This window comes from Nerophis lumbriciformis, linkage group LG11 (genome assembly GCF_033978685.3).
Source record: "Nerophis lumbriciformis linkage group LG11, RoL_Nlum_v2.1, whole genome shotgun sequence".
NCBI classification, from domain to species: domain Eukaryota; kingdom Metazoa; phylum Chordata; class Actinopteri; order Syngnathiformes; family Syngnathidae; genus Nerophis; species Nerophis lumbriciformis.
The window spans coordinates 31,260,920-31,273,025 of record NC_084558.2 but is presented as its reverse complement, the minus strand read 5'-3'; the positions used below and the strand labels follow the sequence as shown (position 1 = coordinate 31,273,025).

At 41.3% G+C, this 12,106-nt stretch overlaps 1 protein-coding gene across 3 annotated transcripts in view; it reads right to left on the bottom strand.

Annotated features, from left to right (window-relative positions):
• LOC133610497 (immunoglobulin superfamily DCC subclass member 3) overlaps positions 1–1,429 on the bottom strand; it is a 40,818-nt gene extending 39,389 nt beyond the window's left edge. For 2 of the 3 annotated variants that reach the window (XM_061966813.2, XM_061966814.2), the window contains exon 1: positions 748–1,429. In XM_061966813.2, the coding sequence (XP_061822797.1) occupies positions 748–796 (49 nt within the window). In that variant the 5' untranslated portion in view covers positions 797–1,429. The remainder of the gene's footprint in view (positions 1–747) is intronic. The other variant, XM_061966812.1, reaches the window with a different exon arrangement.
• Positions 1,430–12,106: the final 10,677 nt, after the last annotated feature.

The following is a 12,106-nucleotide window of genomic DNA, read 5'->3' as shown; positions in this document are numbered from 1 at the left end:
TGCGGAAGACGCTGCATTTGAACTTTTACCAGACAAAAACACAAATGCCCACTCCAGAGGACGCTGGTTTGGGGTTTTTTTGGGGGGAGAAAACCACAAATGTCCACTCCAAAGGATGCTAGTTTGGGGCTATTATCAGCGAAAACCATAATATTCACTGCAGAGGATGCTGGGTTAGGACTTTTATTCGAGAAACCCACAAATGTCCATTGTAGAGGATGCTGGTTATGCGGTAAAACACAATTGACACAACCAGGATACTGGTTTGAAGCTTTTTTCACAGATTAACACAAACATCCACTGGAGAAGATGTTGGTTTGGGGCTTTTTTTGAAGAAAACCAAAAATGTGCAACTCAGAAGATGCTGTTTAGGGCTTTTATCAGAGAAACCCACACATGTCCACTGCAGAGGCCAGTGGTTCTTTACACTATTAATATTACTTAATATATTGTCTGATGACTACTTGACAAACATCCTCTTGCTTTTCATTCAAAGCTAGAAAATAAACTGCTTGTGTTAAACAGCGATCAGTAATTTCCGAAAAATGGAAAAGTGGTATGATTAAATAAACTCTGCTTCTTCCTACTCCTTTTCAGACATGCTGTGCAAGTGTTTGGCATGAACTTTGAGTGTATTAGAATAATATTGGCAGCAACTTTCATGAGAAACAGTAGGATTGTAAAATAGGACATTTACAATAATATAAGTTAAAGCAGACATTGGAAAGTTGAAGAAAGTGGACTTACTTAAACACAACATTGCTGTCAAGGCGCTGAGAGATCTTCTTGCTTTCATGTTTGCTGTTCTCCTCTGTGAAATCGTTGACAAAAAATGTAAATAGTGAAGAAAAAAGTAATCCAAATGTGTGTTCTTTGGTTGCTAGGCTAAATGTTTTTTGTTTTTTCGAATATTAGAGCATTTCTGTTCTTCTGGTTTCCTGGCGGGGTGACGGGCCCACCGAAGGCTGCTGGTCACGTCCAAAGCCAGGTTGAGAATAGTGAGACCTCAGCCCGGACGAGCTCATTAGTTATTCCGCCTCATTGTTGCCGTTGAAGGGACAATGATGATGCGGCGGCCATCGGCAGGTTGTTCTCCTCAGGACCAATCGCAGCACGGCGGGGGCGGAGGGCGGCGGCCCGCTAATTAGCCTGAGAGGCCTGATTCATTTTCATCTTTAACCGCCGGACACTCGCTCGGCCTCCGACCAGCTGTGGCCTGAGCTGGACACGCTGATCCCCGGTCAGCTCTTTGACCCCAAGCCGCTTTAATCAATGGAATCCTAATATTTGGTCTCTCGCCAGTCCCTGCGGCAATATGTTATAGTTGAAGTATTCGTTTTGCTAAATAAATAAATACATTAAAAAAAAAAACTTAATTTAACCTCACGTGCACGTCTTGTACTTCGCGCTCCCTTTTCAACTCTCCTGTCCGTCCTGTATTCAGGTACACGGAAACAACATGCAGGAACCAAATAAAGGTGCAATGATGACGTAATACAACACGTGTGTTCATTGGAAACAGTGCTTTGTTATTGAAAAGGAATTTTACCTTTGCAACCTCATTATACTATTGGCTAAGTTTTATATTCATAAATGTAAGTTTCACAATACCCGACCTGTTTTTTGTGCCTTTAAAAAAAGAATTAGAACTTTACTTTAAAACGCTCTCTACCTCTAAACCAAAAAGCTGTGAAAACTATGATGCTGTGTTCCAAATTTGGATTATTTACAGAACTTGTGTGAGCCTATGGCTTTACATTTTGTTACATATTTATATTTTGCATTCTATTTTAGTTACTTTATTGAGTTTACAGCCCCCTGGTGCTGTTTTGTACTATTTCTGTACTTGTTTTGATTAGTATTATTTCTTGATTTTATGTAAATGTTGCATATTATAAATAAAGGTTTATAAAATTTAAGTAAAAACACACAAAAAAAACAGTGCTTTATTTAGCAAGAATTTAAATAGTTGTAACTGCGAAACATAAATTACTATTCGGATCCAGTTAGATTCTTCTTCGGGAAAATTTTAACTTAAAACATTTGTATGCACGACCAACACTTCAAATACATTTAGTATATCAGTGTGTGGAATTAAATTATGGAATGGATTATGCCACTGCTGTCTGAAGTGCGGTACGGTGGCCATTTGCAGCCCGCAGATCATTTTTTCACGGCCTGCTCCACATTCTAAAAGTAATATTAAAAAAAAAAAGTTCAGTTCAGTTCAGTTTCAGTTAATTTCGAACATGCATACGATACAATGTATATGCATCACATATTTCCAGTTGTTTCATTACAGCACGTCCGAAAAGGAGTAGGAAGAAACTGATCTTATTTACGGTGTGGCGCGGGGACGGTGTGCCGCTGTTGGGAGAGAGTGGTTGGGAGAGTGTCCGTGCCAGCAACCTAAGGGACCCTGGTTCAATCCCCAGCTTCTACCAACTTAGTCACGTCCGTTGTTTCCTTGAGCAAGACACTTCACCCTTGCTCCTGATGGCTGCTGGTTAGCGCCTTGCATGGCAGCCCTCGCCATCAGTGTGTGAATGTGTGTGTGAATGTGTGTGTGAATGGGTAAATGTGGAAATAGTGTCAAAGCGCTTTGAGTACCTTGAAGGTAGAAAAGCGCTATACAAGTATAACCCATTTATCATTTATTATTTATAAAAGCACTTTGAGTACCTTGAAGGTAGAAAAGCGCTATACGATATAACCCATTTACCATTTAATCCTACCCTTTTTCATACCATAGCAATTTTATCTTATTTCCTTGTTCTCTGTAACATAACAGTGAACACATAAATAATAAACAAATAACATACCATGGTAAGTAAACACATATTAAATACATAAATAATCTTTGTCTCAATAAAAACTATTAAAAAAAATAAAAAAGGGTTCAAGATGTTCATCATAATTCTTGTTCTGTGTACTTTGTGAACACTTTTAGTTTGAACAGTCTCTTAAACTGAATCATATTGGTGCTTTGTTTGATTTCTTTAGTCAATCCATGCCATTATTGAATTCCACATACAGATATGCTAAAGGATTTAAGTGTTGTATGAGCATACAAATGTTTTAAATAAAATTTTCCTCTAAGGTTATATTTCTCCTCTTTTGTTGAGAAGAATTGTTGTACATTCTTGGGTAGCAGGTTATAGTTTGCTTTGTACATAATTGTAGCTGTTTGCAAATGCACCAAATCGTTGAATTTCAATAATTGTGATTTAATAAATAAAGGGTTTGTATGTTCTCCATATCCAACATTATGTATTATTCTAATTGATATTTTTTGGAACACAGTTTCCCCATATTTCTGCACCATAACTCAGATATGGTAACACTAGTGAACAGTAAAGAATATGAAGTGAGGGAAAAAAAAACATTAAAAAAGTGGAATAAAAGTTCAAACAGGTGAAATGTAATTGGTCAGAAAAAAAAATAATAATAGTGAATCAAATGTTTTCATGGATTATTAACCTATTTGAGGTTACAATTGTGTGTGTTTGCCATATAAAAAAGTTGTGTTTGTCAAAAAGGCATGAAACAAACATTAAAAAAAACAACTTGAAATCGACGGCTAGATCTGAGATTGATCTAAAGACCTGAGTCAGGGGTGTCAAGTTCATTTTAGCCCAGGGGCCGCATGGAGGAAAATCTATTCCCAAGTGGGCCGTAATGGTAAAATCATGGCATGATAACTTAAAAATAAAGACAACTCCAGGGTTTTTGAACCAAAAATAGGACAAGCATATTCTGAAAACGTACAAATAATTCTCTGGACAAAACACTTTGAGGAAATTGGTGCAGCTTCAAAAACACAACGAGCTTAGACTTCATCTCAGTGTATCTACAAAGCCAAACTTAAACTTAAACTTTAGGTCACAGTGTTTCTGGGATTGAACAAAAAACACAACATGTAAACTCTTTCAGGTATCAAATACCTCCTTTGTCATGTCCACGTATCAATCCAGTGCTAACTCAACAAACCGTAAGAAACGGAGGTAAAAACCATTCAAAAGGGTTAAGTTCACTTTTCTCGTGTTTGACAGAGACATTTTGGGGGAGTAAGGGTGCCAAATAACGATGTGTTCGAAGCAGAATGCATAAAACGGCAGGTTTTAAGTTTGATTATTATTATTATTAGCCTTTATTTAACCAGGTAAAATCCCATTGAGATCAAAGATCTCTTTTCCAAGGGAGACTTGGCCAAGAGGGCAGCAGCAAGCTTACATTAAAAACAGTAAACAAATACATAAAACATCACATTTACAACATTAAAACTTGCTCACATGACACATGTGCATACAGACAAGGTAGACTGCAGTCCTTTCACAGAAGCTTTAAACTCATTCAACGTAACTAGGGTTTGAAGTTTAATATTCGATTGTAGGTTATTCCAAGCCTTCGGTGCTGAAAACCTAAATGCTTTCTTGCCCAGTTCAGTTCTTACTTTGGGGACGACAAATTGCAGAACATTCATTGAACGAAGATTGTGACTTCCTTGTTTCTTTGTTAAAAGACAAGACAGATAAGATGGAGTGATACCCAGAATGGTTTTGTAGATGAAAACATACCAATGATTGAGGCGTCGAGCACATAAAGATGATGATGTGGGTCGGGGAGGAGGAGCCACAGCCACCCTTTACTTGGCCTCGGTATAAACCGTTTGCTTGCCTAACAGAATTGCTATTGTGACATCCAGTGGACACATTTAGAACAGGAGTTTCTTTCATTAAAAAAAAGCAGCTTATTTTTATACTTGGCAAACTCATCACGCGGGCCGGATAAAACCATACGTTTGACACCCATGACCTAAGTGTTGAAAGTTAAGGAAGTATTAAAAAAGTGCTGTAAAAGTGTATAAAATAAATCATGCATATGAAAGTATTATTGCAGCAAAATTATTTGCCAACGTGTATTTCAATCTGTGCGCGTGTAATCCAATGTGCGTGTGTGTGTACTAAGTTGTGTGTATGTATATCAATCCGTGTGTGTTTTCCGTGGTTAATTGAATGTAGGCACGCCTCAGATACGCACACGCAGATTGTATTACACGCACGCACTTCTGAATGTGCGTGCACACATTGTATTACACGCTCACCAATCTGGATGCGCTCGCTCAAATCGTACACGGCAGAAGTGTCGCAAAAATCAGGTCTAAGTAGTCAGCCAGTCGAGGGTTCTTCCTATGAAGGGCATATCTTCCTGATTAGGGACAGACAGACAACTTAAAACGCATGTACATGGATGTAATTGATCGAATTGATATACAGACCCACAAATTAGTCAGTGACGTGAGCCCCGCCTCACCTGCCATCATGGAAAGAAAAAAAATGTAAAAAGAAAACAAATCAATTAAATTGTTATATGTATTCAGTGATTATACTATAAAGTTATTTTCCATTTAACTTCACCAGTTTTCGATTATTTTTATTCAAAATCGCTGAATTTTCACATTTGCCGTTCAAATACTGAGAAGAGACGGTGATCAGCAGCCAGTTGTGCCTCACCATGGATTGCGCAATGACTCGGCTAACTGCTGGCCTGCTGTGCAGTGAGACCGTATTGCTATATGATTTATATTATACATTTCCATAGTTTAGTTAGCTGGGGTATATAATGTACAGTGTTTTTTGTCAACATCTGTATGTGTGTAAAGTATTTCTTGTGCTGAGCAATCATAAAACTGCTGCGAAGACGCACTGGCTGAGGCTCGCGTAATCCCGCCTCCTGGTGCCGGTTAATGCACCCCCCGACGGGAGCGCCACACCAACCAAAGCCCACACCCAAACCCTCCACGTGCAAGACCGAATCCACCCAAAAAAAGTCACTTAACAAGAAGCCAAAAAGTGCAAAAACAACAATGCTCGCGCCGGAGGAGCCGTGAACGACTGCAGGGACACAACATTAGCTACACCTGCAGAGTGCAGCACGGATTTCATATTTCATTCATTCACAACTCCTCCAACACGAACACCACTGTTCTTTACTTATAAGTAAAGGTAAGACCATAATAAAGTTGTTTTAATTAAATGTGCTTTTTTGTGTGCTACAGTTTGTATGTGTAAAGTTAAAGTACCAATGATTGTCACACACACACTAGGTGTGGTGAAATTTGTCCTCTGCATTTGACCCATCCTCTTCTTCACCCCTGGGAGGTGAGGTGAGCAGTGGGCAGCAGCGGCGCCACGCCCGGGAATCATTTTTGGTGATTTAACCCCCAATTCCAACCCTTGATGCTGCGTGCCAAGCAGGGAAGAATGCTGGTATGAGCTTTTAAACATAACCCGTTAACTGCTGCCAATCAAATGGTGAATAAGATACTCTTTAGGGTTCATATGTTTGTAAATCTGACTGTGATGAAGTCAGTGCCTCACCAGCCACCAACCTCACTGCACGTCACTGAAATTAGTGCACGTGCACAGACTGAGATACATGTTCGCAATATGGAATATTTGATTTGTAGATACTTTGAAGTGCAGCAATAGTTCACACTAGGAGTAACGTTGCACAGTTCTACTGTTTTTGTTTATGTCATTTAGTCCATGGTTCTCGCCCGGAAAAGGGAGGAGTGCCATCTCTGGGTTGGCGAGGAGATTCCGCCGCAAGTGGAGGAGTTCAATTCTTATTCTCGAGTCAGGGAAGATTGGATCGTGAGATTGACAGGCAGGGTCTGCAGTGATGCGGACCCTGCATCGGTTCGACATGGTGAAAAAGGAGCTAAGCCGTAAGGCAAAGCTTTCAATTCACCGGTGGAACTACGTCCCTATCCTCACCTATGGTCATGAGCTTTGGGTTATAACTGAAATGACAAGATCACGGTGTGGAGGGAGATGTTGCCAGCGCTGCCTGCAGGAGCAAAGGTAACCGCCTCTGTCCATGGTGCTGAGGACAGAGCACCATCAGACGGGGGCGTGGCAGTGCTGACGGCGAGACACAGCTGGCAGGTGATTAGATTTCACAGGTGGTACGTGTTAATCTAATCATCTGTTGTCTTTAACAGTAAGCGGCCGGGAGATGGAGGGGAGAGAGGATACGGACGTGACTGAAAAGTCACGTTCTGCTTTGAACTTTGTTCAACTTTGCACGCCTGGCTCCTGTGACGTGTTTGTCAGTGGGACCGCTAGGAAGCGACTTCCACACACGGGTACAAGCGGACAAAGTGAGTTTCCTCCCTCAGGTGGCGAGTCTCTCCCTTACAGATAGGGTGATAAGTTCTGTCAGTCGTGAGGAGCTCAGAGTAAAGCCGCTGCTCCTCCACATCGAAAGGAGCCAGATGAGGTGGTTCTGGTATCTGGTCAGAATGCCCACTGAACGCTTCCCTGGGGAGGTGTTTAGGGTGCGTCCGAACGGTATGGGGCCACAGGGAAGACCGAGGACACAGTGGAGACACTACAGGCCCTTTTCCACTGGAACCTCTAGTCCGTGGAACAAGACGTTCCTCTAGACCAGTGTTTTTCAACCTTTTATGAGCCAAGACACATTTTTTGCGTTGAAATCATTAAAAATGAAACTCAGTTGACAGTAAAAAGTCGTTGTCTCAATTGTTGGATATGACTTTAAAGCATAACCAAGCATGCAGCACTATAGCTCTTGTCTCAAAGTAGTCTACTGTAAATAAATAAATGATAAATGGGTTGTACTTGTATAGCGCTTTTCTACCTTCAAGGTACTCAAAGCGCTTTGACACTACTACCACATTTACCCATTCACACACACATTCACACACTGATGGAGGGAGCTGCCATGCAAGGCGCTAACCAGCACCCATCAGGAGCAAGGGTGAAGTGTCTTGCTCAGGACACAACGGACATGACGAGGTTGGTACTAGGTGGGGACTGAACCAGGGACCCTCGGGTCGCGCACGGCCATTCCTCCACTGCGCCACGCACATCACACTGTGACTTATTTTGAGTTGTTTGCTGTTTTCCTGTGTGTAGTGTTTTACTTCTTGTCTTGCGCTCCTATTTTGGTGGCTTTTTCTCTTTTTTTGGTATTTTCCTGTAGCAGTTTCATGTCTTCCTTTGAGCGATATTTCCCACATCTACTTTGTTTTAGCAGTCAAGAATATTTGATTGTTTTTATCCTTCTTTGTGGGGACGTTGTTGATTGTCATGTCATATTCGGATGTACATTGTGGACGCCGTCTTTGCTCCACAGTAAGTCTTTGCTGTCGTCCAGCATTCTGTTTTTGTTTAAAACTGAACTGGCTACAAAGTAGTTTCGTTCTGCATAGCCATCCCTAAACTTCAATGCCTTTTCTTAGGGGCACTCACCTTTTGTTTATTTTTGGTTTAAGCATTTGACACGTTTTTACCTGCACACTGCCTCCCGTTGTTTCCGACACCTACAAAGCAATTAGCTACCGGCTGCCACCTACTGATATGGAAGAGTATTATACGGTTACTCTGCCGAGCTCTAGACAGCACCGACACTCAATACAACAATACATCATTTGCAGACTATAATTGCTGGTTTGCAAAAAATATTTTTAACCCAAATAAGTGAAATTAGGTAATCTCCCACGGCACACCAGACTGTATCTCACGGCACACTAGTGTGCCGCGGCACAGTGGTTGAAAAACACTGCTCTCGACCCTACGTGTCAAAGTCAAGGAATTAATTATTTATGGCCCCGGGCTGATATTTGATTAGTATTAGAACCGGCCCGCAGGCCACAGCCGCCTGCTGCTGCTGTGCACGCACCAATACTCCATCAGTGTTAGCGCTAAGAATTTTCAAAATGGGGTCCCATGGACCCCATCAAGTCATAAAAATGGGGTCCTACAGTAAATTTTTGGGGTCCCACTTTTTTGTAAGCGTTTCGAAAACAAATGACAAATGTATGCATTATCCTGTTATATCTCACATTCTATATCCTGTTTTGGAAAATGGTCTTCATAAACATTACTTAATTCGTTAAAAAAAAAAATACAAAAGAAAACACATTTTTATGCATATGTAGAATTATTCAGTTTTAAACATTTATTCACTTTCTCCTTTCTTTCATGGATCTGAACTTTACCACTGCCGGTATTTTAAAAAAAATATTTTTAATGTAATATTTTCAGAATGTGTTTGTTCTATTTTTTTTGGCCAAAGTAAGACAAAGAAAATTATCTGAAGTTGTCTTTATTTTTTAGTTTTAATACCATGATTTTAAGGGTCCGGCCCGCGTGTTCACAAATTTTCCCTCCATGCGGCCCCTGAGCTAAAATGAGTTTGACACCCAGTCTAGACGTTCCTCTAGAAGTGTGTAGTTTGTGTTTCCATCGCAATTCACAGTTCAGGTAGTTTGTACAAATCAGGTTAATGACGCATGGAGGAGTAGTTTAGTATATTTTTACACCATACCATGTAAATAGGGCAGCACGGTGGAACAGGCATTAGTGCGTGTGCCTCACAATACGAAGGTCCTGGGTTCAATCCTGGGCTCAGGATCTTTCTGTGTGGAGTTTGCATGTTCTCCCCGTGACTGCGTGGGTTCCCTCCGGGTACTCCGGCTTCCTCCCACCTCCAAAGACATGCACCTGGGGATAGGTTGATTGGCAACACTAAATTGGCCCTAGTGTGTGAATGTGAGTGTGAATGTTGTCTGTTTATCTGTGTTGGCCCTGTGATGAGGTGGCGACTTGTCCAGGTTGTACCCTGCCTTCCGCCCGAATGCAGCTGAGGTAGGCTCCAGCACCCCCCGCGACCCCGAAATTACCGATACCGATATATACAGTCGTGGAATTAACACATTATTATGCTAATTTTGTTGTGATGCTGGATGCATTAAACAATGTAACAAGGTTTTCCAAAACAAATCAACTCAAGTTATGGAAAAAAAATGCCAACATGGCACTGCCATATTTATTATTGAAGTCACAAAGTGCTTTTTTTTTTTTTAACATACCTCAAAACAGCAGCTTGGAATTTCAGACATGCTCTCCCTGAGAGAGCATGAGGAGGTTGAGGTTTTGGGGTTGAGGTGGGGGGTAGGGGATAGCGGGGGGTGTATATTGTAGCGTCCCGGAAAAGTTAGTGCTGCCAGGGGTTCTGGGTATTTGTTCTGTTGTGTTTATGTTGTGTTACGGTGCGGATGTTCTCCCGAAATGTGTTTGTCATTCTTGTTTGGTGTGGGTTCACAGTGTGGCGCATATTTGTAACAGTGTTAAAGTTGTTTATACGGCCACCCTCAGTGTGACCTGTATGGCTGTTGACCAAGTATGATTGCATTCACTTGTGTGTGTGAAAAGCCGTAGATATTATGTGACTGGGCCAGCACGCAAAAGCAGTGCCTTTAAGGTTTATTGGCGCTCTGTACTTCTCCCTACGTCCGTGTACACAGCGACGTTTTATAAAGTCATAAATTTTACTTTTTGAAACCGATACCGATAATTTCCGATATTACATTTTAAAGTATTATCGCCCCTAGTTATTAGTTATTTTGCAAAGGAAATACAAACCAATCATATACAAAACGATATGATTCAAAAATAAAGTTTACCAAATATTTCATAAAAAGTCAGGCTTTTTTGTCTGCAAAGTCCATCCATCCATCCATTTTCTACCGCTTATTCCCTTCGGGGTCGCGGGGGGCGCTGGAGCCTATCTCAGCTACAATTGGGCAGAAGGCGGTGTACACCCTGGACAAGTCGCCACCTCATCGCAGGTCTGCAAAGTCAACAGCCAGAAAGTCATCCTCTCAGTAAATGATGAATTAATCTACCAAATTGTCTGGTGATTACTTTTAGTCCATTTCAGCTGTAAATAACAATATATAAAGAATAAATGTCAGTGTTTATCTCACGCCGACAACATTGAACACATTCACTTTAGCTTGTTAGCAGAAGCATTCTGTTCACTCAGTTTGAGGCTAATAACTACAAACCCCGTTTCCACATGAGTTGGGAAATTGTGTTAGATGTAAATATAAACGGAATACAATGATTTGCAAATCATTTTCAACCCATATTCAGTTGAATATGCTACAAAGACAACATATTTGATGTTCAAACTGATAAACTTTTTTTTTTGTGCAAATAATCATTAACTTTAGAATTTGATGCCAGCAACACGTGACAAAGAAGCTGGGAAAGGTGGCAATAAATACTGATAAAGTTGCTCATCAAACACTTATTTGGAACATCCCACAGGTGACAGGCAAATTGGGAACAGGTGGGTGCCATGATTGGGTATAAAAGTAGATTCCATGAAATGCTCAGTCATTTACAAACAAGGATGGGGCGAGGGTCACCACTTTGTCAACAAATGCGTGAGCAAATTGTTGAACAATTTAAGAAAAACCTTTCTCAACCAGCTATTGCAAGGAATTTAGGGATTTCACCATCTACGGTCCGTAATATCATCAAAGGGTTCAGAGAATCTGGAGAAATCACTGCACGTAAGCAGCTAAGCCCGTGACCTTCGATCCCTCAGGCTGTACTGCATCAACAAGCGACATCAGTGTGTGAAGGATATCACCACATGGGCTCAGGAACACTTCAGAAACCCACTGTCAGTAACTACAGTTGGTCACTACATCTGTAAGTGCCAGTTAAAACTCTCCTGTGCAAGGCGAAAACCGTTTATCAACAACACCCAGAAACGCCGTCGGCTTTGCTGGGCCTGAGCTCATCTAAGAAGGACTGATACAAAGTGGAAAAGTGTTCTGTGGTCTGACGAGTCCACATTTCAAATTGTTTTTGCAAACTGTGGACGTCGTTTCCTCCGGACCAAAGAGGAAAAGAACCATCCGGATTGTTGTAGGCGCAAAGTTGAAAAGCCAGCATCTGTGATGGTATGGGGGTGTATTAGTGCCCAAGACATGGGTAACTTACACATCTGTGAAGGCGCCATTAATGCTGAAAGGTACATACAGGTTTTGAAGCAACATATGTTGCCATCCAAGCAACGTTACCATGGACGCCCCTGCTTATTTCAGCAAGACAATGCCAAGCCATGTGTTACATCAACGTGGCTTCATAGTAAAAGAGTGCGGGTACTAGACTGGCCTGCCTGTAGTCCAGACCTGTCTCCCATTGAAAATGTGTGGCACATTATGAAGCCTAAAATACCACAACGGAGACCCCCGGACTGTTGAACAACTTAAGCTGTA